The 27,968-nt window shown below is 46.6% G+C and overlaps 1 protein-coding gene across 4 annotated transcripts; it reads left to right on the top strand.

The window, feature by feature from the left end:
- Positions 1-214: 214 nt before the first annotated feature.
- On the top strand, positions 215-27,840 carry RENBP (renin binding protein). 4 transcript variants are annotated; one of them, XM_029609644.1, is made up of 11 exons: positions 215-354; positions 1,945-2,051; positions 2,250-2,325; positions 2,495-2,570; positions 2,876-3,048; positions 3,188-3,412; positions 5,428-5,509; positions 5,643-5,818; positions 15,840-15,971; positions 16,269-16,359; positions 27,440-27,840. In XM_029609644.1, the coding sequence occupies exons 2-11, from the start codon at positions 1,951-1,953 to the stop codon at positions 27,520-27,522; spliced, it is 1,215 nt and encodes a 404-aa protein (XP_029465504.1). In that variant the 5' UTR covers positions 215-354; positions 1,945-1,950; the 3' UTR covers positions 27,523-27,840. The 4 variants fall into 4 exon arrangements, with proteins under 4 accessions (XP_029465504.1, XP_029465495.1, XP_029465521.1 ...); XM_029609635.1 differs by lacking the exon at positions 215-354 and adding an exon at positions 1,164-1,421; XM_029609661.1 differs by lacking the exon at positions 215-354 and adding an exon at positions 1,167-1,421 and having other exon boundaries at positions 16,272-16,359.
- Positions 27,841-27,968: the final 128 nt, after the last annotated feature.

The following is a 27,968-nucleotide window of genomic DNA, read 5'->3' as shown; positions in this document are numbered from 1 at the left end:
CTTGTGGCTTTTTTTTTTTATTGTGTTATTTTTTTTTTTATATCACATGGAATATTTTAGGATTGGGTAGTTCATAAGTTTAAGGTATAAATAGTGTGTTTGTGGGTATGGGATCTCATTGGCTGTGCTAGCAGGATGGGAGGGTGCTGGTTGGAGCTGGAAACAGTCACCGCCTCCCTAGGCTACAAAAGGGATCCAGCAATTGCTACAAACGTAAAGACTGGAAAGAGGGCCTAGAGTGAAACTTTTTTTTAAGGTTTCCTTCCATCTCTAGCACTGCTGCCAGGATTTCCACCAGGAGCAGGAGTCCATGGGCTGGTTAATCTGCAGCTATCTTATGTCTACCTATCCCTGGTGAGAGCAAAGGGGAAGGACTTGTGTCTGTGTAGCCCCTGTCCTGATCAACTCTCGGGCACAGGGGCTCGCTGGGAGTAGTCATGGCCTAAGGCAGGGCTCCAAGGCCTCCCAGCGGTTCCCGCACTGGGGTAAAAGTTCTCTTTTCAAGGCCCATAGGTGTTTTCTCGCACCGGAGCTCTTCTGTTCATCAGCCCAGTCCCTCTAAAAATCACCAAACTCCAAAGCTTCTGTTAAAAAAATAAATGCTCTTTGCTGGCAGTGAGGGTAAGAAAAGCAAAGTCCAAAGCGATACACAAATTGCTAGTGCAACAAACAGTTTGGGAAAAATAAGGATCAAGGTGCCAGAAATGAACTGTTTCTCTCCTAAGCAAAATCCTGCGTGCACTTAACAAGTAAGCTCCCTGGAGCAGGTACCTTCCTCTCATAGCTTTCCCCGGATACCTCTTCCCTTTTTTTAAGTAACCTTACAGCAAACGAGTCTCTGACCGATTCCTGTCAGTCAGTCAGCAGCTCTTTAGGACAGGGGTATTCGTTACCAGCCCTCCACGGCAACAGACAGGGTGGGTTGTCAGGAGATCCCTAATGAATAGGCATGACATATATTTGCGTGCACACTACCTCCACCGCATGCAAATAATAGTTTTCATTAGGGATATCCTGTTTGTGGCCCCCGAGGGCTGGGAGGGAATGCCCCACCGCACTAGCATGTGTCTAGTGCCCAGCGCCCGTTATTACATGAGGTCCATAAGAGTCACGGCGCACCGCGCTGCAGAGCCATAAAGCTGCTCCGGGCGCCAGCCCTGGATTTTGAACGCATCACGGGATTTGCAGTTGCTGCTGTTTCTTGCGACGAGCACTATAGGCAGAGATTCTGCTGAGCTCTGTGTATTTTTCACTTGCCTGCCTGTTGCAGGGGAAGTGAGGATCAGGTGGTAGGGAGAGCTCACATGACAGGATCTCCCACTGGGGGAGGGAGGCTGGGGTGAGACGGACACTGAAGGGCTTTCCTCGCTGCTGCTAGGTCTTCAGCTTCTCTCTCTCCCCCCGCAGGAGAGGAGGTCTGGGTGGGTGATATTTGTGTTACTAATTACTCCCAAGGGAGGCTCTGCCGAACACTGTAAGCGCGCCCCTCCCCCGCCGTTTAGAGAAATTGGAAGAAGGTTAGGGAGAGAGTGGTGGATTCTGCTTTTTCTTGTATTGATTGTTTAGACAGCAGAGTCTTTATTCCTTCCAGTTTTCTTCCTTTAATTCTACCTAATTCACCTTTCTCTGCTTTTCTTGATTTAACCCAAACCGGGTTTATGTCTGTCTCTCTGTTTTAATGAGGTAGTAAGCTCCATGGAGAAGGGATTGCATTCATCTGATGAGTGTCTGTACAGCGCTGCGTATATCAGTTAGCTCTAAATAAACGATAAAATAGTAATAGTAGCACAAGGGGGAGGGGTGGGGGTAGGGAGATAAAGGGGTAGCATGAGATGAGGGGAGGGGGAGATGTGAAAGGGAAGCGTGGGCTGGTGTGGAGCAGAAAACCTGGACAGGGATGGAGTGGTGGGTATAAAGTTGTGTCTTTTTCTTTTCTATAACCAGGGCCCAATGGACCAGCAACAGCTGAGACTCTGGAGAGATCAGATCCAGCAGGAGCTGGACAGAACCATGGATTTCTGGCTGAGACACTCCCATGACCAGGAATATGGGTGAATGATTGCTTTATAACCTCTATGCTGAACATGGGTTCTGTTAATTTTATAGAAGAAACCAATTAATACCTCCTCTAGAATGATCCACAGTGGGGGACATTTCTGGCGGCTTTTTATGGATTGTTGTATTGTGCATATGTGTCACCCTGCTGGTGTAGCTAACTATGGCATGTTTTTTTGTGTGTGTGTGTGCAGCGGGTTCTTCACGTGCCTGGATAGAGGAGGGGCTGTGTATGATGAGGTGAAATATGTCTGGCTCCAGGGAAGGCAGGTGAGTGCAGGTGGGGGCTTAGCTGGCTTTGCTTTCTGGCCTCCCCTTTGCCCTGGTTTTGTTCTCTCTTGCTCGCTCTCTCTCACGGTGACCTTCTCTTAGCCTGGCTTTGCGTTCTCTTCCTCCTGCCCTCCTTGCGTGACCCCCAGCTCTGCTCTCTCGCTGGCAGGTCTGGACATACTGCCGCCTGTACAGGACCCTCCCAAGGTTCCATCGTCCTGAAATCCTCATTGCTGGAATAGCAGGTAACCTGAGGAACCTGTCGTCCTGCTCTCCTTCCACTCCTGTCCCATGAAGGATCCTGGCACGGTCAGGGAGTGCGGATGCTCAAGTATAAGTCATTTGGGGGTAAAAGTCCCACAATGCTTTTCAAACACTAGTTTTAACTTGCAAAAAAGGATTTGAGGTTGGGGGTTTTTTTTGTTTTGTTTTTTTTTTTGCCCTTTTAGAAGTTTTGGGAAATAATTACTACCTGGGCTGGGGATATATATACACTCTGTTTTTATTTAATGAGCTAGGGGGTGATGCAGTTGTCCTTGCTCTCCACCAGGGGGAGAGTTCTTGATCCGCCATGCCAAAGTCTCTGCTGGATCCTGGAAGTGCGCATTTGTGCTGACCCGTGACGGGAGAGCAGTGAAGGTCCAGCGCACCATCTTCAGCGAGTGTTTCTATGTGATGGCCATGGATGAACTATGGAGAGTCACTGGGCAGCAAAAGTATAGGGTGAGCGTGTGAGGTAGGAAGGGTACAGGCAGGTGCGTGAGAGGGCAGGACGAGTGTGTGTGCGCGTGTGAGGGGAGAAGCATACAGAGGAGCTTTGCTCCATTGCACCTCCAAACTCATTCTCCTCTCTGTCTCACAGGAAGAAGCTGTAGAGATGATGGATGAGATCATCCGTTGGGTGCGGCAGGATCCCTCAGAGCTGGGGCGGCCTGCTTTAAGAGGCACGGTGCCCACAAATGCAATGGCTGTGCCTATGATGCTCCTGTGTCTGGTGCAGCAGCTGGAGGAGGCGGATGAGGCTATGGGGGTGAAGTACTCTGAGGTGGGCGGCTGGGCTGTGCAGCAAATCCAGCAGCATCTGCAGGTACTGCCTAAGATATCTTCTGCAGCTCTAGGCTTCTGATATGCCCTCTTACAACCACAATAGAGAACTGTTGAATTGTATTGCCAGATACCCTGACACTTATTCCCTTTTTTCCTGTGTGTAGTGCGCTCTCATAGATGTGAATGGTACTCATAGCACCTGAAACTGCTTTTCTGTGCACCCTCCGACTTAATATCATGGCGATATTAAGTCGGAGATCCCGAAGGGTAAAAAATAAAAAATTTTAAATGGACCGGCGGCTGTCGAGCCGAAAACCGGACGCTCAATTTTGCCGGCGTCCGGTTTCCGAGCCCGTGGCTGTCAGCGGGCTCGAGAACCGACACCGGCAAAATTGAGCGTCGGCTGTCAAACCCGCTGACAGCCGCCTCCTTTTGCCCATTTCCTACCGCACCACCTAATTTAAATACAGAATCGCGTGCACAGGCGAGTGGCCTGTGTGCGCGCGCCGGGAGAGCAGACTTTACTGAATCGGCCCGACAGTGCAGAGCATCTATGACTTGCAATGACCTGACCAACATGAGATCTTTCTTTTATGCCATAGGTACTACCAACCTGGGTATCTAACAACTTATCACAAACACCTATAAACTAGCCAGCACATCACCTTTTATGCCATACGAGACATCACCCATCATCCATGGGAGATCATTATAGAAAGCCTAAGAAATGTCCGTTAAGGGATGAGAAATCGCAGCACCTAGTGACTTAATGCTCAGCGCCTTTGATCCCAGTGTAAGGAACCTTTGGATCCTTGCTAGATAAATATGTTCTCACAGTAAGGAGATATTGTAGTTAGAGTAAGCATCAGGATTGTACTGTTTGCTAAGCCACTCGCCCATAGGTGGTGCCACAGTAGCTCATTCCAGGGTTTTGAGAGACATCCCCCCCCCCCCCCCCCCCCCCGGTCCAGAGCAAGAGGAGATGAGTTTGTGTGAAGAAGGTACACAGCACGACAGTACACGACAGTTTTGCTGTGTCCTAGGCAGAAGCCGCATTCCCTGAGAGAAAAGGGAGTTTGCAGGAGAGGGAAGCGAGTCCTGTAGCTTCCCGTTCCTATTATCCTCTCCACCTTTGATGCTTTGATTGGGTTTGTTTTCCAGAAAAGGATTTGTAAACCTCACTGAGCCTTTTTGTGTGTGTGTGTGGTTTTTTTTTGTTCCCGCCCCCAAGAGCGGAGGACTTTTATCCCAACTCTTCCAGTTAGTGTAGCTGGCGTCAAACCATTTTAGGAAAAGAAAAGCGAGCGTACCAGGTGCCCATTCGGAACTGCTATAAAACGAAGAGGTGCAGAGGAGTCCCAGGAGAGTGCCCATCCAACACAAGAAGGAGACAGGGCAAGGATAAGAGCAGATCATTTATTTGTCTAATTTTGTTTGTATTTAAAGATTTATATTCCCAAATCATCCCATTGGAATACAGGTACTAGAGCTTGTCCCAGAGAGTAGAATAATTCTAGGACCAATCGCCTGGAAAATTCAGCCCAATTTAACACTGGAAGGGAGTGTCCAACTTTTAATGTGAATGCAATAGTGTAACAGAAAAAAAAAAAAAAAAGATTCATCTCTCAAAGTGTGTACTTTTGTCAGTTTGTCACCACTGCAGATGCTTTAACCCAGTATACTTTACTTTAGTTGTAACACCAGTCACTGCCTGGAGAGTGATTATTTAAGATGGTGAGAGAGTTCCTATATCTAGGACCCCTGATGTTTTGCTTCCTCCTGATCAGAACAGATCCGGGGGTTGCAACAGCTAGCGTAGTGAGTTTAGTCCACACTCAGCAATCCCCATAGAACTGCTCTGGGTGTCATCGAAGTGCTGTAAAGCAGAATATAAAAATCTAAAATAAACAGCTTCATAGTGACCCTCTCTGTAGTGGGGGACTGTACCACCAGCACAAAATGCCACATCTTGCCTCCTAGGAAACATCCACTTGTTAATTTCCATAAGAGGGCGTCTCTCTGCTGACCCCTGGGCTGTGTGTGCTTTCTCCACAGCGCAGCGGGAAGGCCGTCCTGGAGAACGTGTCCACGGATGCTCGTGAGTTGCCTGGCTGCTTGGGCCGGCACCAGAATCCTGGTAAGAGGCAGCAAAAGTAAGAGGGCCGTGGCACTGCCTGTCCCCAAGACTTGGTGAGATGTAGGTGCTTGGCCTCCCCACCGAGTGACTCTTCCTTCTCTCTCCCCCCCACCCTCCCCCAATGTGGGCACAGGGCACGCCATTGAGGCAGGTTGGTTCCTCCTGCGCCATGCTGTGAAACACCAAGACCCAGAGCTCAGCAGGGTGGCTATAGATGGCTTCATGATGCAGTCCTTCCAGGCTGGCTGGGACCAGGAGCACGGAGGTCTCTTCTCTTTCTTAGATGTGGATGGGCACTGCCCCACACAGGTAGGTACCCTCCACTGTCAGTACTATTAACATACATTGGGGAATATTTGGAAATATCGATGATGTTGCAATCTTGCTAATTGGGCAGCAGTGATGTCACTAGAATAGGGATAATATTGCTGTTCCCTGTACTTATCGCACAGTAATGCCTCCCTTCCAGCAGGTGGAGACAGAGAAAACTTGAAAGGCGCCCTCACTTAACATGGTGTGCCTCCTACATCCCTTCAGTATTTCTCTGTCTCCAGCAGATGGAAGTGGTGCAAACCCTGCAGTCTTGCCCTGTTTCTGGGGTGTAGGCTATCCCTTGATATATAATTAAGAGTGAACTAGCTGTATAAAGTTTTGAATCAAGCAAGTTTAAAAAAACAAAACAAAAAAAACCCCAAAGAAGTCTTCTGCAGCAGGGAGTGTTTCCCAATCCTCCCAGGGGGTTGTTAGATCCTGCGGGGTTATCCCCTCTGGTGGCAGGTTAAAGGAGCTGGGGTTGGTAACCCCGCAGGGCTCCAGTCAGGTAAGGAGCTGGGGAAGAGATTACCGGTGGTCCGGTCTCTCTCTTACCTCGTGCCAAGCTCAGCGTTTAAAAAGAAAAAAATCAAAATTTTTCTTTTTTGGTGGGCTGCAATCCAGGACCCCTCCCAATCCGAATCGCCGCGCTTTTGACGAATTTCGCTGCGTTTTTGCCGAGTTTTGGCCTTTTTCCCTCCTTCACGATGCCGCGGCCATCTTTGTGTGTGGCATGTGGAGAATTGTCCGCGCAGCTTTCTCGGGCCGGTATTTGCTCCCGCTTCCTTCCGGGAGGGGAAGGCAGCTCCCTTTCTTTTTTTTTTTTTTTTTAATTTAAAGTATTTTATTGAGACATGTACACATACCTAATACAAACTGTGCAATTGACAATGAGGCAAGTACGCAAAGAAACTACAATAAAGAGCAGTACGTATCCTCAACATGTGTCTCTTATTGATTCATTTAACCCGTCATTCTCTCCCCCCCCCCCCAAACCCTCCACCCTCCCCCCCCCCCAACCCACCCAACCTTACCTGCGTTCATCTATCTGGGAGGTTGTGTGTGCACCTAAATAATACTATGCACTAGGCATAGAAGGTAAACATAGGGAGGGGGACTCGTGTGGTAGTAATAATGTAGAAAACTAGTGACAGAACTTATGGCTATCCATAAGAGGTCCAAGCAAAGTCAAGAGAATCCAAAAAAAAAAGAAGAAAAATATAGGAGTCAGGTGGTATGCTTCCTCCAGGTAAGATATGGCTGCCATACCTTTTGATAAGTCCCAATTGTGTTGTGTTGGTGCGCTGTAATCTTCGCCAATACACATAATTTGGCCAAAGTACCCCTAACTTCAGCAATTCCTGGGCATAAGGGGGATTTCCAGTGTCTTGCCACCACTGTCCTAGTAGCTGTGAAGATATAGTTTATTAATCTATTAGCGCTCCCTTTAGGGAGAATATTGACACCCAGTAACGCGTGCTTAGGGGCCACAGTTATTGAAGTGTGAAATAATTGTGTAAGCCATTGTTCAACATCATTCCATTATCAGCGAATCTCCTTACACTCCCACCACATATGAAGATAGCTTCCAACAACACCACACTCCCTCCAGCACCTGTTAGAAATACGGGAGCTAATTCTGTGGAGACACACTGGAGTCCAGTGCCATCTATAAAACAGTTTTAGTGAATTTTCAATCAGGGATGCTGCAATGAGGCCCTTGCCCAGTTGCAAAATGATAGCCTCCCGATCTTTCAATTGCATTGTAATATGAAGGTCAGCTTCCCATGCCACTATATGGTTATGTTTCACAAAGGGAGCAGAGTTCAGCATTGCATACAGTGTGGACAATAATTTTGAGGTCTGATCAGCTTTACCACATATTATTTCGTACTCCGAGTGGCCTTGACTAAAGTGGCCCCCTAGAGATGTGAATTCGCAAAATGTCTTAGTTGAAGGTATGGGAAAATATCTGAGTCGTGGAGATCAAATTTAGCTTGCAGATCTGCAAAGGGGAGGATATCCTTTGTGCCCCACTCTTGATCCCAAGTCCGGATTCCCTCAGTCTCCCAGTGCTTAAAGATAGCGGACTTGTAACCAGGGGTGAAAGACGAATTGGCATATAAATAAGTGCGGTGATGATATTCCCTGGTGCCTAATAAAAGAGGGCTATCTTTAATCCACAATTCTAATGCTAGATTCAAAGAGGGAGGTAAGTGAACCTTAGGTGAGAGCAGCCACGTTTTCTTAGGCTGCCATAGTAAGCTAGTTAATGGGATATCCCCCAAAAGTTGTTGATTAAAATGTACCCATAATTTAGGAGGAGTCTGCTTATGCCAATCAACAATGTTCTTAAGTTGTGCGGCTAAATAATACTTCATCAGATTAGGAACCCCCATTCCACCCTTTATCCTCGGCTGGTATAGAATCCGTCGTGCTGTCCGAGGCTGCTTATTTACCCCAGATGTAAGACAGTTTTTTCTGCCAAGTGCGAAGTGTAGCAGGTGGAATAGCTATTGGGAGAGTCTGAAATAAATAGAGCAGCTTGGGTAAAAATGGTCATCTTTACCGCTGCAATCCTCCCCAGCCATGAAATCTATACCTATTCCATTCCTCGAGATCCCTGGATAATTTCTGCCAAAGGGCATCATAGTTCAATTGGAATTCATCACCAGTGGCCCCAATATAGACACCCAGGTACTTTAATTTCTTCTGTGCCCATTTAAACTGAAATTGCTGTTGTAAGTCACGCTCTATGACAGAGGGGGTATTTATATTCAATATTTCAGATTTATCCAGTTAATGCGGAATCCTGAGATGGAGCTAAACTCCTCCAAGGCAGCAGTCAAATAAACCAGAGAAGTCTGTGGCTCAGTTATCATGATCATAATATTGTCTGCGAATAGAGACAATTTAGATGAGAACTGGCCCAGGGCTATCCCCTGAACACGCGAGTCATTTCGCAACTTAACAGCAAAGGGTTCCAAGAATATGGCAAATAAGAGCGGGGAATAACAGACACTAGAGATGTGAATCGTGTGCCAGATCGTCTTAACGATCAGATTCGGCTGCGGGGAGCTCGAATCTGATCATTACGATATGTGAATTGGAATCGTTTCCGATTCCAATTCACATTTTTTTAGGAGGCCCGCACCGCAAAAAAAAAAACAAAAACCACATCCGACCCTTTAAATCGACCTCCCGACCCGACCCATCGCTAATTATTTTTTTACGGAGGCCCGCGCCGCAAAAAAAACAAAAAAACCCATCCGACCATTTAAATCAACCCCCCCCCCCTCCCGACCCATCGCTAATTATTTTTTTACGGAGGCCCGCGCCGCAAAAAAAAAACAAAAACCCATCCGACCCTTTAAATCGACCCCCCCCCTCCCGACCCCTCTCAAAACCTTTTAAAGTTACCTGGTGGTCCAGGGGGGCCTCGGGGGACCTCGGGGAGAGATTCAGGGGGGCCTCGGGGAAAGATTTTCCAGGCATCACCTGTTCTAAAAAAAAAATGGCGCCGATGCCCCTTTGCCCTTACCATGTGACAGGGTATCCGTGCCATTGGCCGGCCCCTGTCACATGGTAGGAGCACTGGATGGCCGGCGCCATCTTTAAACATGGCGCCGGCCATCTTTACTCATCAGCCCATAGTATAATATGGGCTGATGAGTAAAGATGGCCGGCGCCATCTTTAAACATGGCGCCGGCCATCAGCCCATAGTATAATATGGGCTGATGAGTAAAGATGGCGCCGGACATCCAGTGCTCCTACCATGTGACAGGGGCCGGCCAATGGCACGGATACCCTGTCACATGGTAAGGGCAAAGGGGCAACGGCGCCATTTTTTTTTTTTTTTAGAACAGCTGATGCCTGGGAAATCTTTCCCCGAGGCCCCCCTGGCTCTCTCCCCGAGGACCCCCGAGGACCCCCTGGACCACCAGGTAACTTTAAAAGGTTTTGGGGGGGTCGGGAGGGGGGGAGTCGATTTAAAGGGTCGGATGGGGTTTTTTTTTTCTTGTGGCGCGGGCCTCCGTAAAAAGAAAATAGCGATGGGTCGGGAGGGGGGGGGGTGTCGATTTAAATGGTCGGATGGGTTTTTTGTTTTTTTTGTGGCGCGGGCCTCCGTAAAAAAATAATTAGCGATGGGTCGGGTCGATTTAAAGGGTCAGATGGGGTTGTTGTTTTTTTTTTGCGGCACGGGCCTCCGTAAAAAAAAAAAATAGCGATGGGGGGGGGGGGGGTCGATTTTAAAGGGTCAGATGGGGTTGTTGGTTTTTTTTTGCGGCACAGGCCTCCGTAAAAAAAAAAAATAGCGATGGGTCGGGTTGGGTCGATTTAAAGGGTCAGGGTGGGTTTAGGGGCTTTTTTGGTGTGCCCTATTTAACGATACAATACAAATGCCCCTGACGATAAATCGTGGGCATTTGTATTGTATTGTGCACTCTAACGATTTTGGACGATTTTAAAATTATCTGACGATAATTTTAATCGTTCAAAAACGATTCACATCCCTAACAGACACCCCTGCCTCATTCCCCTTCGTACCAGGAAGGTACCAGAATATCCCCCGTTAACTTTTATACAAGCTAGGGGATTATCATATAAGCGCGTCAACCGTTGTAAAAAGGAATCTCCAAAATTTAATTTATGCAAGAGGGCAAAGAGATAGGGCCAATGTACCATGTTGAATGCCTTTTTGGCATCGACTGAGAGAGCCAAGGCCGATTGTATTATGTTTAGTTACCCACCAGATCATGTCTAAGATTTTATGCACATTGTCACTGGCTTGGCGCCCTGGTATGAAGCCAGCCTGATCCGGATGAATGATCTGCGCTATAAAACTATTTAGGCGAGTCGCTAAAATTTTAGCCAGTATCTTCAAGTCGATATTTATCAGGGATATTGGACGGTATGATCCACAGAGCGTCGGGTCACGGCCTGGCTTAGCAAGAATAGTGATCCGGGCTGTATTACCATCAGGCGATAAAGGAGTGCCCTCCTTCAATGCTCGAAAGAATTTGACTAATAAGGGGGCCAATTCTCTAGAAAAAGCCTGGTAGAATCGACCTGTATAGCCATCGAGTCCAGGCGATTTCCCGGGTTTTAGCAATTTAATGGCTTGATGTACTTCAATTTCAGTAATATCTTTTTCCATATCAGCGCGTTGAGACTCAGTTTGTTCCCTTAAAGGGACATTATCCAAGTATGCATCTATCCCTTCTGAACTTATTCCTGCATCCCGAGAGTATAGCTCGGAATAGAAATGCAAAACCTTTGCCGTATAGATTTATTATCAGTTAACATGTCCCCATTGTGCGCCTTGATTTTGACTATCATAGATTGAGATTGCCTACGTTTAAGCGTTTGGGCTAGAAGCTTCCTGGCTTTATTGCCGCCTTCGAAATATTTATGTTGAGTTAGATTTAACTGATAAGCTAAGGCTGCTGCGTCTATAGAGGCTATCTGGTTGCGTACATCCATTATTTGAGTGGTAAGGGTAGAAGAGGTGGGGTCAGCCTTATGTCGTTCTTCCAGCCTTTTTAAATTTGCAAGGAGTCCCTCTCTATCCCTTTCCCTTTGTTTTTTCAGATAAGTAGAGCGAGCAATAAACTTGCCCCGCAGTACTGCCTTGAGGCAGTCCCAGATTACCACAGGGTTAACGTCTCCTGTATCATTGTATTCTAAATATTCTGTTATTTCAGCTCTGATTTGAGGAATATACTGAGAATCATCAAGGAGGGAGTCGTAAAATCTCCAAAAACGCAAGCCTCTGTCATAATCCATTATGTCTAAAGTGAACCAAATTTGGGGCATGGTCAGACCATTGAATTGGTTCAATATCAACTTTTATGACTCTCGGTGCTAAAATGGTATTGACTAGAAACATGTCGAGCCTAGAATAGCTCTCATTGGGATGGGAAAAGAAGGTATAGTTTCTGGATTTAGGATATCTGGTGTGCCAAATATCAATAATCCCTTGGGACCTCATAAAATATTTCAGAGCACTTCTAGCAGCCTTGGAGTCACAACTTTGGCCACTGGAAGTGTCTATGCTGGGATTAATAGTCAAGTTAAAGTCACCGCCTACAATCGTCTGTCCTTCAATCTTCCCTTCTAGTTTACGAGACAGGGTCTGATAAAATTCCGCCTTAGAAGAAGTAGGACCATAAACAGAAAGAAAAGTATACAACTCACCCCTGATTGTGAGAGTCAGAGATAAATACCTGCCATCTATGTCTGTATAAATCCCTTTTATTTTATTTTTTTAAATTATTTATTTATTGAACTTTTTCTTTTAATACATAGACAATATATAAAATTATCAATGAACCAGTCAGATCAGAAAATTTTCCTCATTACATAAAAATATTCATAAACATGTAAAAACAAACAATATTCCTCCACATTATCCCAACTGATTTTGAAATCACATTTATGAAAGAAGAAAAAAAGAAAAAAAAAAAAAACCTGTCTGACCTGTAAAAGGAAATAAGGTACCTTACCGGATTCTATATTGAGCACATTTATATTTATAAAAATCAGGTAATTGCGAACTATCATTTTGAATCTCCAGTTTTTGAGTGGGATCCTATACCTGCGGGAATCCTTGCATTGATAAAGGATCTCAATTGAATTGGATCAAAAAATATATACCTATTGTTATTCAATTTAACAACACATTTGCTTGGATACCTTACTATAAAATCTGCACCGAGATCTCTAACTTCTTGATACATTGCAAGGAATTTTTTCCTACGCATCTGTGTTTCCCTGGCTATGTCTGGGTATACCCATATTTTCCCTCCTAAAAAAGTTTTTAATCTGTTGCGAAAGAAATGAATCTCTGTCTGAAGGGAATAGGAAAGTAACCAGTAGTGTTCCTCTAAATTCTATTTGAGTCTCCAAGGACTGTTCTAAAAAGTCAGTTAAATTCCCATTCTCCATTTGAATTTGATTACTATTACCCTGTAATATTACTGTATCTTTTTTTCCCACATTCACAAAGTATATTTTGGCTATTGGTGGTATTGCTTCACTAGGGAACAGTAAAATCTCTGTGGCATATTTCTTAAAGATATCTAAGGGTAGATGCAATTTCACACATGGGAAATTAACAATCCTTAGGTTCTTATATCTGACCTCATTCTCAAGAATTTCTATTTTCCTATTATTTGATGTTTCCACTTGTATCATTTTTTCTTGAATACCATGTAACTGTACTAACTGTTTTTCTATTACATCTATTTTTCCAACATTTTCTTTCACAACCAGTTCTAGTTGAGATATATGGTTCTTAGTTCCAAGCATAGTATTCGCTAACATAGTAATAGAGGATTCTAAGGATATCAATGCCTTCCATATCAATTCCAGAGTTATCTCTTTTTTCTCTACCAATTGCAGGCCCAGAGGTTGAATCCCTATCTCAATTCCCTGAACAGGACCCCCCATGTTCAAGTCCCCTCTATCTTTAGATGTTGATGCCTCTGTGACCAAGTCCGGATTTTCGCCACCCATTGCTCCAGAAATCTGTTGCTGTGGGACAGGTTTCTTTCCAGACTCTCCAAGGGGCATATTAAGGGATCCTTTACCATCTAGCCCTTCTCCGATGGATGCACTTCCGGCCACCAACTTTGGGGGGTCGGTTGCTTCAGGGATTAGATGTTGGAGTCCACTAGGATTAGAGGGGATAACTGGAGCTCCGGGGCTCAAAGATGTATAAGTATCCAACATTGAAGACGTGTGCTCTTATGTCTATCAATGTAGCGGATTGCCTACACGGAGTGGAAGTGTTCACAGGAGAGAAGAAACCCATTATATTGGGTTGCAAAGTCAATGTTGGAGTAGTCGGAGTCTCCACACGAACTCTGCCTTTGCGCTTCGTATGAGGCATCGAATTAAATTAGACATTATTACTAATAAAACAACAGTTTCTTCTACTCGATTTACTCAAGGTTTGGTACCAGTGGAGGAGAGCAGTTGGATCTTGAAATATGAAACGTAAACATTCATCCAGTTTTAAATCCAAGCCATTCAAATCCAAGCTAGATGAAGTCGAGCAGACAAAGCCGCGCACCTTTGTCAACGCGCCGGCGTTGACTACGCGCCGCAGGAAGGTTCTTTAAATACCTTCGTAGTTGGAGGAAGTGACGTCAGGGTCTTGAAGGCAATGCGGGTTACAGTTCAAAATTGGAAGGAAAAACGCCGTCGAGGCCAGCTACCGCTAGACCCCCGGTAGGATAGGAAACTTCTCCCTGTTCTCCTCAGTTAGATGAATAGGGAAGGCACTTTAAATACCTTGGTAGTTGGAGGAAGTGACGTCAGCGTCTTGAAGGCAATTCGGGTTACAGTTCAAAATTGGAAGGAAAAACGCCGTCGAGGCCAGCTACCACTAGACCCCCGGTAGGATAGGAAACTTCTCCCTGTTCTCCTCAGTTAGATCACTACACTGCTTCAAGCCAGAAAAACATCTACCTCTCCCTCATATATTAGAGTGCGGAGAGATATTTTGAGATGTGGTGTCGTGAGTGAGATATTCTTCCCCGACACACTACGATTGCTCAGATGTTAGCCTTTTTGCAAAATGGTTTAGCCAAGGGTTTGTCTTTTAAATCCCTGGTACAGGTGGCAGCCCTAGGCACTTTGGTTGGTAGCTCAGTGGTGTCTCATCCAGATGTGGTACGTTTCCTCAGAGGAGTAATCCATTTGAAGCCCCCTGTATGTATGGTATGCCCGTCGTGGAGTCTTAATTTGGTTCTTCGCGTATTGTGTGATCCGCCATTTGAACCCCCTTAAAATGATGATGTTGAAGTTCTTACCTTGAAGGCGGTGTTTTTGGTGGCTATATGCTCAGCTCGCAGAATTTCTGAATTACAGGCTCTCTCTTGTAGGGAACCTTTTTTGAGGATCTCTGATTCGGGGGTGTCTCTTCGAACTGTTCCATCTTTTTTGCCTAAAGTGGTATCCTCTTTTCATTTAAATCAATCAGTTGAGCTTCCGGCTTTTCCTAATTTGTCGAACGATGTACAACTCGCATGAGAGCTTCGTCTGTTAGATGTTCGGCGATCCTTGTTACGTTACTTGGAAGTCACAAACTCTTTCAGCCTCTCAGATCATTTATTTGTCCTATGGAGTGGCCCCAGGGTCATAAGGTGTCTAAAACGATGATTGCAAGATGGTTGAGAGAAGCCATTTCCTCTGCATACATTTGCAAAGGCAGACCTGTTCTTGAGGGCCTGAAGGCCCATTCTATCCGCTGTCAGGCAACTTCATGGACCGAATGCCAGTTGGTATCGCCTCAGGAGATTTGCATAGCGGCTACTTGGAAGACGCTCCACACATTTGCTCACCACTACCAGTTGGATGTTCAGGCTCCCGGGGATTTTGGCAGTGGTGTACTGCGCGCGGGACTCACACGGTCCCACCCAGTGTAGGGAAGCTTTGGTACATCCCATGGTCTGGCCTTATCCGGGTACGTACAGGGAAAAGAAAATTGGTTGTTACCTGATAATTTTCGTTCCTGTAGTATCACGGATCAGTCCAGACACCTGCCCAAGGATTAGGAGTGGGTAACATGGAGATCTGTATTTCAAAAGTCCGCACGCTCTTATTCAGGTTATGTTATTGCAACATACTAAGAAAGAAAGTTACATGTTTATATGTTCTTGCAGTTTTTTCTTGCTTGATTCATTGCTAGTCTTATTCTGCTTTGATACTCTATATACTGAAGGGATGCAGGAGGCACACCAGGTTAAGTGAGGGTGCCTTTCAAGTTTTTCTGTCTTCACCTGCTGGAAGGGAGGCATAACCCATGGTCTGGAGTGATCTGTGGTACTACAGGAACAAAAATTATCAGGTAAGAACCAATTTTCTTATCTTGCAGCCGAGCAGTGGTGATGGTCATCACCAGTCTACACTATCACCAATCACGTGGTAGAGGGTCAGAGATGTCGCCAAACTTCCTATGACGTGCATAATATCAGTATCTATAAATATAATGCATTTATTGGTTCTTAGCTGGAGTGGAATATGAAGATGTGGTGGCCCCACACTGAAGCCTTGATCGCTTTCTTAATGGCTTACTCGGAGACGCACGACCCCAAACTACTGCAGCTGTTCCAGAAGGTGTTCGAGTTTGTTTTCAGCAAGGTACAGTGCAGCCACCCAAGTCCTCTCAAGCCCAGCACTACCCATCCCCCCTACCCCAGGATGTGTGATAGCCAGCACCACCCCCTCAACTTTCACCCTGGAGTGAATGACGGCCAGCACATCCTGCCCAGATCCACCTCCCACCTTGAGATGTGTGACAGCCAGTGCATCTCACATTAAGTAATAAAGGAAGGACACAGAGGGAGGGAAGGGAAATAGGACATTTCTGGGTTCTGGTACTATTCAGTGTTGTCTCTGATCAGATTATTCTCCCTTTCTCTCTCTCTCTCTGCCTAGCAGTTCACAGATCCTGAGCATGGAGAGTGGTTTGGTTATCTGAGCCAGGAAGGAAAGGTAGCTCTGAATATTAAAGGAGGGCCTTTTAAAGGTAAGCAACAAAATGGGTTGAGGGAAGAAGGTGAACATCCCCAGCTTGGTGTGCTCTGTGACTCCCACCTCATATCTGCAGAACTTTCTGGCTACACAGTTGGTTGCATTGAAAGAAGACCAGAGGTCCATCGACTCTCTGATCTCTCCTGCTTGCCTCACTTTTCTCTCTGTGTGGTAATCCTGGGAAAGGTGCAAACAGTGTGTCTTCAGCTAGTTCTGCAGCTTGTAGAGACCATTCTTCTGCTATTTAACCAAATTCTCATAAATTTTAGAAACAGCTTGGATTTCCTATTCCATTGTTACCCTGTAGCATTCAAATGTGTGTAAAAAAAAAAAAAAAAAACCCACCCGTTTTATTGTATTAAACCAGTAAACTGAGTAGAAACAACTGGGGAGTGACGAGGCATTTTAAAGGGACAAAATCTATTAAAGCAGGTCCTACTGAGGAAATCAGGAAAGAACATAAGCACTGTTCCACAATCAAGCCATGCAATCTGTTGCCAGAGGACGTGGTAAAAAGAGGAATGGACAAGTTGCTGAAGGAAAAGTCCTATAACTAATTATTAGCCAGGTGGATGTGAGAAAGCCAGCACTTATCCCTGGGAGGGAGATACAAGAAATAGATCAACTATTGGAGATCTACCGGGTACCTGTGACCTGGACTGGCCACCATCACAGACAGGATGCTGGGCCTGATGGACCATGGTCTGACCCAGCATGGCACTTATGTTCTTTTTAATAAGGCGGGCCAGGAAAATCTGACAAATTTGCCAAAATGCATAAACTAATAATCAAAAGTTCCAAATACATCAAAAGCAAGAAGCCTGTGAGGGAATCTGACCGTTAGATGGCCAGGAGAAAAAAAGTGGCAATCGGGGAGGATAAGGCCATACATAGCACTGTAGAGAATGCTGGGGAGATACCTATGCTAGAACCATTCCTTGTAAGTGATAATTCAGAGGAACTGAACAAATCATTGTGAGTCTGGAAGAGGCGCTAGAGCAAACTGAGAAACTAAATAGTAGTAAATTACCAGGATCTGATGGTATTAACCCCAGAGTTATGAAATTGCAGACCTGCTACTAGAAATCTATAACCTATCATTAAAATTTGCCACTGCAGCTAATGACTAGAGGATAGCTAATGTAACACCAATTTTTACAAAGGACTTTTGGGTGAATAGGAAACTACAGAACAGTGAGAGCCTCAAATCGATGATGGGCAAAATAGTGGAAGCTATTAAGAATAGAATTGCTGGGTATATGGATAGACATGGCTTAATGAGGAAGAGCCAGCACAGATTTAGTGAAGGTGTAAAGAAGCATATGGATAATGGTGAGCCTGTCAATATAGTGTATCTGTTTGTTTGTTTTTTTCTTCAGAAGGCATTTGATAAAGTGCCTTATGAAAGACTCCTCACTGGTTAAGGGATAAGAAACAGAATAAGACTAAATGGTCAGCTTTCCCAGTGGAGAGAGATGAATAGCGGGGTTCCCTAGGGATCTGTACTGAGAACAATGTTCAACATCTTTATTAATGATATGAAAATGGGAGCAAGGAATGAGATGATCCGATATTCAGTTGACACAAAATTATTCAAAGTAGTTAAAACATGAGCATATTGTGAGGAATTGCAGGAGGACTCTGCAAGACTGGGTAACAGGGCATCTAATTGGCAGAGGAAATTTAATGTGGACAAGTGCAAAGTGATACACACAGGGAAAAATAATCCCAACTATAGGTATACGATGCTGGATTCAGTATTAAAGGTCACCACTCATGAAAAGGACCTTGGAGTCTTTGTAGACAATAGGTTGACATCTTCAGCAGTTTGCAGCAGAATCGAAATAGCAAATAGAATGTTAGTATTTAGGGAGGAATGGAGAAAAAAAACTGAGAGCATTACAATGCCTCTGTATTAATCATGCTGTGATCACACCTTGAGAATTGTGTTCCATTCTGCTGGCCACATCTCAAAGATTTAGGAGTGAAGATCACAGTAAGGAACTCATTCAGTTTTTCTGCTATGGCTTCATCCTCCCTGAGTACCACTTTTTCCTCCTGGTCATCTAAAGGCCCGAGTGACTCCCTTCTAGGTTTCTTGTTTTTGATGTACCTGAAAACTATTTATTACCTCTTTGGCAAGCTTTTTTTTTTTTTTCTCAAATTCTCTTTTGGCTTGCTTTCTTAGGAGTGAATCTTCAAACGGCTTCCACATGTATAAACATATACCGTATTTTCTGGCGTATAAGACGAGTTTTTAACCCCTGAAAATCTTCTCAAAAGTTGGGGGTCGTCTTATACGCCGGGGGTCGTCTTATAGGGCGAATAATTACCGTATTTTTCGCTCCATAAGATGCACTTTTTTCCCCCAAAAGTGGGGGGAAAAATGTCTGCGTCTTATGGAGCGAATATAAAAAAAATCTAACAAACCCCCCCCCCAGACCTGCCAAATTAATTTACTACAACCCCCCCACTCTTCTGACCCCCCCAGACCTGCCAAAAGTCCCTGGTGGTCCAGCGGGGGTCCGGGAGCGATCTCCTGGACTTGGGCCGTCAGCTGCCAGCAATCAAAATGGCGCCGAGGGCCCTTTGCCCTTACTATGTCACTGGGGTCGACCAATGGCAGCGGTAGCAGCCCTGTGACATAGTAAGGGCAAAGGGCCGTCGGTGCCATTTTGATTGCTGGCAGCCGACGGCCCAAGTCCAGGAGATCGCTCCCGGACTGCTCCTGGACCCCCGCTGGACCACCAGGGACTTTTGGCAGGTCTTGGAGGGGTCAGGAGGGTGGGGGATTGTAGAAAACTAATTTGACAGATCTTGTGGAGGGGTCAGGAGGGTGGGGGGTTGTATTTAATTAATTTGGCAGGTTTTGGAGGGGTCAGGAGGGTGGGGGGTTGTATTTAATTTGGCAAGTCTTGGAGGGGTCAGGAGGGTGGGGGTTGTATTTAATTAATTTGGCAGGTCTTGGGGGGGGTCAGGAGGGTGGGGGAAGCTGAGGGATTAGTTTTAAAGGGTCGGGGTGGGTTTTTGTTTATCGGCTCGGGCGCAGCCGATAAAAAAAAAAAAAAAAAACCCGATCGGGCCGGATGAAAAAAATAACATGATGTGAATCGGAACCGGAATCAGAACCGATTCCGGTTCCGATTCACATCTCTATTACTAGTACCTCCTCCTCTGCCTCTCGGATCTCGCACATGCGCGTCTGCGCCGCTTCACTGCAGTCCTCAGGAGTGAGATCCGAGAGGCAGAGAAGGAGGTACCGGTAATAGGATACAAGGGCGGGCCAGAGGGATGCGTTACCGCTCTGATAGTCTTGGAGACAGGGAGGGCTGGGCAGGCAGGGAGAGCTGACCAATCCAAGCAGGATTTGAATACAACAACCAGCCAATCGCCGGTAAGGTACATCGCTTGCCGTGATTGGCTGGTTGTTGTATACTGGGTACCACATACAGTATGGTTATGTAGTGACACAGAAGGGTAGTCTTATACGGCGAGTATATACCAAACTCTATATTTTAACTGAAAAAGTTGGGGGTCATCTTATACGCCGGAAAATACGGTACTTTGCTAGTGCTTTATGTGCCTTCCTCTTTTCCTGGCTAGCTCCTGTTTTCTTTTTTAAAAGCTTTTTTTTTTTTTTTTTTTTGCCTTAATAGCCTCTTTCGCACTACCATTTAGCCATGCTGGCAATCATTTGGCCATCTTCCTACATTTTTTAATTTATGGAATATATTTTATCTGGGCTTCGAAGCTGATCTTTTTTAAACAATCTCCATATCTCATGGAGACTTAACTCTCTCCTTTTATTTTCCTTCAGATTTTTCTTTGTCTTGTCACCAGCCCAATTACTAATCAAAAGAACCTTGGGTTTTTTTTGTTTTTTTTTTTTAATCTTTATTGGGAGGTCAGGTTGTATACAAGAAAACCAGAAGAGCAATTAACTTGAAATATTACAAAATACAGGAAAACAAACAATAGCAATCACACTTGGCCAAGCCATATCCATTTCTGCAATACTATTTAAAAAAAAAAAAAAAGTTTCCCCTTAATTTTTTTGTGTCAGTGGCTCTGCCGGTTGTCTCAGTCTGCTCGGCAAGGCTGAGCCCAGCAGCCTCTCAAGGGCAGGAGGGCTCTGGAGGGGGGAGCAGGCAGCCTCTTCAGGGCCATGCGACTTTCCTTGTCGGCGGTGGTAGGTGCCTCGCTTATCACTAGTGCCGAGCTAATTTTGGCTCGGCGAACATTTTGGTTTTGGTTTTTTTTTCTCTGCCGGCTGCCTTCCCGCACGTCTGTTCAGCGGGGCTGGGCTAATTTTGGCGCACGTGCCATTTTTGAGGATCGTATTTTTCCCGTGCGATCTCGGCAGCCCTACGATCGCCTACCTGGGGGGATCCCCGGGGACGTCGCTGCGGGGCGAAAATGGCAGAAAAGCCTCTGTAGAGGCATGTAAAGCCTGTGGTGAGTGGTTGGCTTACCTGGACTCCCTCTCCCTGTGCACTTCTTGTGCTGCGGGGGAAGGGAGGTGTAGGGGCCTCTTCTAAAAGGCTGAAGCCCAAGAAGCCTGTGCGTGTGTCGGCTTCTGGGGCTGGTTCCAGGGACAAGTCTCCTGCAAGTTCAACTGCACCTCTCAGGAAGGAGTCCCAGGAAGACCCTCCCCCGCTGCCCCCCGCGGGTCTGGAACCGGGACATGGGGATATGGGGGACACAGAGTCAGGTTCCAGTGGTGACTAAACTGGCCTGGGTGGTTTTTCGCCTGAGTTTGTGCTCCTCATGCACGAGGCTTTTTTGGCCAGGAAGTCGGCGAAGCGCAAACCCCAGGAGGGATGTTGAGGGCTCCCGAAATGCCCCAGGTCATGCGCCGATGCTCAGATCTCACCTGCTGTCTTGGCCTGTGGGGATCTTGACGGCTCGGATGACCCGCAGGGGGAAGACATACCCTCGCCCCAGGAGGACACTGCGGCAGACCTGGATGAGACACTCTCCCCGAATCTGGATGCTGGCAGGGACGCTCAGATGCAGGGGGAGCCCGGGGTGGAAGGGGACGATCCACATGTGGTTCATCTGTTTAAGAAGGAGGAGTTGCGACCCCTTATTCCTCTGGTGCTGGAGGAATTGGGGCTGAAGCTTGCTCAGGAAGAATCTGATAATTAATGAAGGGGTTAACCCGATCCTGGACGGGCTCAGGGGCCCATCCAGAAGCTTATTAGTTGGGAATGGGACGCTCCGGAGACAGGTCTCAAGGTCGACTGGGCGATGGCTAAACTGTATCTGGTGCTCGAGGAACAGTTGGAGCACCTTAAGACTCCGAAAGTTTATGCGGCAGTGTTGGCGGTCACTAGGAAGACTACCATCCCAGTGGTGGGAGCCACAGCTCTAAAAGATGTTCAGAACCACAAGCTGGAGCTTCACCTTAAGCGACTGTTTGAGGTTTCCTCTTTGAGTCTTCGAGCAGCAGTCTGTGCAAGCATGATGTAGCGCTCCTGTTTGTGTTGGATTCAGAAACCTCAGGATTCAACTTCCTCCAGGGCTTTGTCTCTTTCCCAGGCAGCCCGGCTGGAGGCGGGAGTCGCTTATGTGGCAGACACCTTATACGATCTGGTGCACACCTCAGCTTGGAGCACGGTTTCTTTGCTAGCGGTCAGGCGGTTGCTGTGGCTCCAAAATTGGGCGGCGGACGCATCCTCCAAGTCTCAATTATGTAACCTTCCCTTTCGAGGGAACCTTCTCTTTGGTGAGGATCTGGACCAGCTTATGAAGCCCTGGGAGACATCAGAGGTAACAAGTTGCCCGAGGACAAGAAGTCTTTCAAAAAGTCCTTCGCTCCACGGAACTGTTTTTGGGACCCTCAAAGATTCAGGTCAGGAGGGGCGGCCGCCCCCACTCTGGTTCCAGACAATCCACGGCTCGACAGCAGTCCTTTCAGGGATCTAACGGGTCTGCAAGAAGTGGCTCAGCCAGGGAGCGGGAGCCTGGAAACCTGCCCAATGAAATCAGGCTCGCCCACTCCTCTTGCGTGACGGTCGGGGGCAGGCTGTCCCAGTTCTTTGAAGAGTGAGCCAAAATCACCTCAGATCAGTGGGCGCTGGAAGTAATAAGGGTTGGCTACGCCTTAGAATTTTCTCGTCCGCTCAAGGAAGCTTTTCTGGAATCGCACTGCATTTCCCGCAACAAGCAAGCCGCGGTGGAGGACACATTGCAAAGGTTACTTGGTCTGGAGGCTATTGCCCCAGTTCCGCTGGACGAGAAGGGAAAGGGTCAGTACTCCTTTTATTTTGTGGTCCCAAAGAAAGAGGGTACTTTCCGCCCCATCCTGGACCTACAGCAGGTGAATTTGAGTTTGAGGGTTCTGCGCTTCCGGATGAAGACTCTAAGAACGGTCATCGTGGCCATCCACAAAGGGGTATTCCTCGCCTCCTTGGATCTTACTTGCTGTACACATTCCGATTCGGAGCAATCATCAGCAGTTTTTGCACTTCAAGATTCTGGGACAGCATTTCCAGTTCCGGGATCTCCCCTTCGGCTTGGTGATGGCGCTGCACACCTTTACCAAGGTGATGATAATCGTGGCGGCTTTCCAGAAGGAGGGGGTTTTAGTTTACCCGTACCTCGATGATTGGCTGATTTGAGTGAAATCAGAAGAGGAGTGCTGGCGGGCGGTCCACCGGGTGATGCAGTTTCCCCAGTCACTGGGCTGGATGATCAATGGTGCGAAACGTCATCTGACCCCATCTCAGTCCCTGGAATATCTGGAAGCTCGTTTCAACACCCAGATCAGCCAGGTGTTCCTCACAGCAGACAGGATGCGCAAGTTACAGCAACAAGTGCTTCACATTCTACATCTTCAAATCCCCAGAGTTTGGGACTACTGGCAAATTCTGGGCTCCATGGCGTCCACGTTGGAGTTAGTGCTGTGGGCCTTCGCTCACATGTGACCATTGCAGAGAGCACTGCTGCCATTACTGTTGTCAAAGCAGGTCAGGTCCAGCCTGGAGTGGTGGTTATCTGAGACCAACTTACAGAAGGGCATGCCCCTTGAAGTCCCGGATTGGGTGGTCGTGTCGACGGACGCAAGTCTCCAAGGCTGGGGGGCGGTGTGCCTCGGTCATGCAGCCCAGGGCACCTGGTCCTTGCTGGAGACGTCCTGGTCCATCAATCACCTCGAGACGAGAGCGATCCGCAGGGCATTGGTAGCGTTCCTGCCTCAGGTTCGGGGAAGAATGGTTCGTGTCTTCTCGGACAACGCCACCACGGTGGCATACCTCAACCGACAGGGAGGAACCAAGAGCCCAAGAGCTCATTGCCTCTTTGCTTGGGCCAAGTTTCATCTGGAAGGTAACATGGCAGGCATGGACAATGTACAGGCGGACTTCCTCAGCCGGCAACAGCTGGATCCCAGGGAGTGGGAATTGTCTCGGGAGGCCTGAAATCACATTTGTGCCAGATAGGGGGTTCCCCAGCTGGATCTCATGGCGAACAGAGCCAACTCGAAGACAACGAGGTTCTTCAGTTGCAAGAAGGAGGTCAGGTCGGTCAGACTAGATGCCCTCATGTACAAGTGGCCAACCGGGATTCTGCTCTATGCCTTTCCTCCTTGGCCTCTCATCGTCAGGTCCTTCGGTGCATAGAAGAACATCCAGGTTCAGTGGTCCTGGTGGCTCCAGAATGGCCACGGTGCCCCTGGTTTGCAGACCTCGTTCAGCTAGCGACAGACGGTCCATTGCACCTAGCCTATCTCCCGGACCTTCTACGACAAGGGCCTACCTTGTCGAATCAGGAGGATCGTTTCTCTCTCGCGGCCTGGCTTTTGAAAGGCAGCAGTTACGCATGAAGGGTTATTTGGAACCAGTGATTTCCACCCTCCTCAAGGCTAGATGTCCCTCTACTTCCATGGCGTATGTCAGGGTGTGGAAAGTGTTTGAGGCTTGGTGTGATCAAAAGGTGTAGTGCCGCTCTCTGTGACCATTCCCCACATTTTGGCCTTTCTACAGCAGGGCTTGGCTTATATTTCCCTCTGGGTCCAGGTTTTGGCTCTAGGGTGCCTCAGGGGCCGGATAAGTGGCAAGCCCCTGGCCAGACATCCGGATGTTATCCGTTTCCTAAAAGGGGTAAAGCATCTTCACCCTCCCATTCATAAGTTGTCCGGACTGGAATCTTAACCTGGTTTTACAGGTGCTTTGTGCTCTGCCCATTGAACCGTTGGGACAGGCCTCCCTAAAAAAAACGTTACTTTGAAGGTGGTATTCCTGGTGGCCATTTGCTCTGCTAGATGCATTTCCAAATTGCAGGCTCTCTCCTGTCGGGATCTTTCCTATGCATTTCGGCTGATAAGGTGTCGCTGCGTACGGTACCTTCATTCCTGCATAAAGTGGTATCTGCCTTCCATGTAAATCAATCCGTGGAGTTACCCAGGTTTCCGGATTGGTCTCAAGATTCATGTCGGGTAGAGACCTTCACCTGTTGGATGTTCGCCAGGTCTTGATCTGGTATTTGAAAGTCACTAATTCCTTTCGCAAGTCGGACCATCTTTTTGTGTTTGGGGGTCCGAAGAAAGGTGAGAAGGCGTCCAAGACCTCCTTGGTTCACTGGCTGAAGGAGACCATTTGTTTGTCCTATATTGGCAAGGGTTGGCCTATTCCAGCAGGTTTAAAGGCGCATTCTACAAGAGCGCAGGCGGCTTCCTGGGCAGAGTGTCAGTTGGTATCCCCTGAAGAAATATGTAAGGCCGCGGTCTGGTCCTCTCTACATACCTCTACAAGACATTACCATCTGGATGTACGGGCACCGGAGAGCGCTGTTTTCGGGGAAAGCGTTCTAAGAACGGGTTTTCTGGGTTCCCACCCGGTGTAGTGTGGCTTTGGTACATCCCACTGGTCTGGACTGATCTGGGTATGTTCAGGAAAGAAAAATTGGGTCTTACCTGCTAATTTTCATTCCTGTAATACCACAGATCAGTCCAGAAAGACTGACTTGCCTGGTGGTTAGCTGCTATATATAAGAAGTCTCTAAGGGATTTTCCTTATTCTTTTTGAATGTTATGGGCTAAGGTCCAGATCTGGGGTCCTAGGTTCAGGGGAATCCAACCCTTGAGTTTTTGGCTTTATTGTTCGCCCTGATGGGGTTTTTATAAGTTTTTGTGTTTTTTTTTCTACTGAATCTTGGCTTGGGTATTAATCAATACTGAGGAGCTGCAGGTGGCACACTTGGAGGATGATGCAATACAGTGCGCTCAGCCAAGTGCACTGTTAACCTGCAGTCGGACGCAGGTAGAACAGGCGCTAATCAATCCCCTAATGCAATAAGAGAATTAGCGCATATTAAACGCGCGTCCAAGCGGAGTGAATCTAATAGAGCTCATCATGTGCAAATGCATGTGAATGAGGCTATTAGGCATTCACTCCTGATGCAAAAAAAAAAAAAATGTGCATCTCGGACGCACATTTAACTGTCATCTATTAACGCCTGCCTGGAGCAGGCATTAATAGCTGAGTGTATCAGAAACAAGTACAGAAAAGCAGAAAAAAACTGCTTTTTTGTTCTGCCTCCTACTTAATATCATTGTGGTATTAAGTAGGATGAAAAATAAAAGAAACAAAGATTAAAAATAGACAGTCGGGTTCAGGAAACGGCGCTTGACTGACAAGCGTTGGCTTCCTGAACCCTTAGCATCGGGTTTTCCTTACCGGCAGACAGCCAAGTCACGAAAACCAATTGGGTTCTCGTTAGCAAGGGCGCCTCCTTGCTAACGCGACCCGCTGATTTAAATATTGCTGAAATTTTACTTTTTGTAAAAGCATAGCTCTTTGAAATTGAATTTCTCCCCTCTCCTATAGATCCCATTTCATCAGACATCTTTACTTCTTGCAAAATTGAAGTTGCTTGAAACCTAGAGAGAGAATTCAAAAGAACCTCTTAACCTCAACAGAAGTTAAATTTAATCAACTCCAATGTATTACTTTGTAACCACCCCACCTCTTAAATGAAGCTTAGTTTGATTAGCAGCTGGGGCGCTTACAAATTTAATGTATTGCCGCTGAAGTTACACATTAATACATTGCTGCTGGAGTTACAAATGTATACATTGCTGTTGAGTAAACTGAACTTCTATTAACTTAAGAATAAAAAGGTTTGATTATTAGCTAGGCAGGTTACAAATTTTTGGAATTGCCCTCTAAGATGCACTACTAGCTGAAGCAAGCTTGTTAGGAAAAAATGTTGGTAAAGGTATTGTCAGCAGATATGTACACACTTCAGGAGTGGCTACAGTCTCTCTTTTTAAAGTTAAATGCTATTGCATTATTTATTATGTTCCCTCCTGTGATTGTCAAATTTGATTGCATTGTTGCTAAGGTGTCCTCTGTCTTCATCTGCTAATCGGCAGTGATAATCCATGTATCTAAAGTAGTCTAACAGGATGACTAGGGAGATCCCTATTGCCAAATGACTCAGTCGCTGTTACCCCTTGCACCCGGTCCTGCATTCCATTGAGGGACTGGAGCTTCCCCCTCTCGGTTCCAAGGACCAGGTCAAGGCATTGTCACGCTGTGGAATTTGTTGTCCTTGATGTGGCCTTGATGGCATCCATCAAGGCCACTAACAAAACTGGACTTAAAACATGTTTAGACAAGTTTCTGCAAGGCAGGTCCATTAGTTATTAGCCAGGCAGATGTGGGGATCACCCTCCCTTATTCCTGGAAGTGAGCAACAGGGAATGGATTTCCCCATTGGGTACTTCCAAGGGTCCTAGACTGATCGGTGTCAGAGACAGGATGCTGGGCTCGCTGGGCCATTGGACTAACTCAGCACAACACTTCCTATATTCATTGTTAAAAGGGACCTAGTGATTTTCCTGCTGTACTAGAAATAAGAATTTTGTAACATGTATAAAATGCTTTCCTTTGCTATTACCCTATCTCTTTGCTGGAGGATACTGGGGTCAGAAGTCCTTTCTCGGAGCGGAAACTTGGAATTCCAGCACCCTGTGTTGAAAGAAATATCAAACTTTTTTTGTTCTTTCCGTTTTTGGATATTCCCACAATCTGTACTTGTGGTGTTTGTATTTGCTCTTATTCCCCTTGTAGGCTGTTTCCATGTGCCCCGCTGCCTGTATATGTGCGAGCTGCTACTGGATAAGCTTCTGGGCGAGGAGGTGTCAGGAAGATGAGGACCTTGGAGGCAACAGTGACGTATGAGGGAAGTTTGCCAGGCTTTGAGGCATTTGCTATAGTGAAACACTCCATACAAAAATATGTCCATAAGCCACGGACACAGCAACTTCCACAGCCACGGACAGTGCCAGCCTTTCAATCTGTCCTAATGCCAATCATTGTGTCTAAAACAAGATGCCTTGCCCTCTGCATTGATGCCAGAGGCTCTACCCAGCTCCTTGTGCCACCTGTGCCTCACTAATTTTAATACCATTGTATTTCTATAGTTTGTTTTTGCTAATCACACCAATAAAAAAAAAAAATACTGATTTATAGCAGAAGTGTGTGGGGAAATTTATTTTTAATTCCAGCTGCTGAAGAAGAGACCTAGGTAGGCTTTCAGGGGCTTGTAGAAAATGACTTGTGGATATTAACTTGAATGTGAGACCCTACCACCATTGTA

This window comes from Rhinatrema bivittatum, chromosome 1 (genome assembly GCF_901001135.1).
Source record: "Rhinatrema bivittatum chromosome 1, aRhiBiv1.1, whole genome shotgun sequence".
NCBI classification, from domain to species: Eukaryota; Metazoa; Chordata; class Amphibia; order Gymnophiona; family Rhinatrematidae; genus Rhinatrema; species Rhinatrema bivittatum.
The sequence above is the reverse complement of the archived record's forward strand: the minus strand, read 5'-3'. Positions and strand labels throughout refer to the sequence as shown.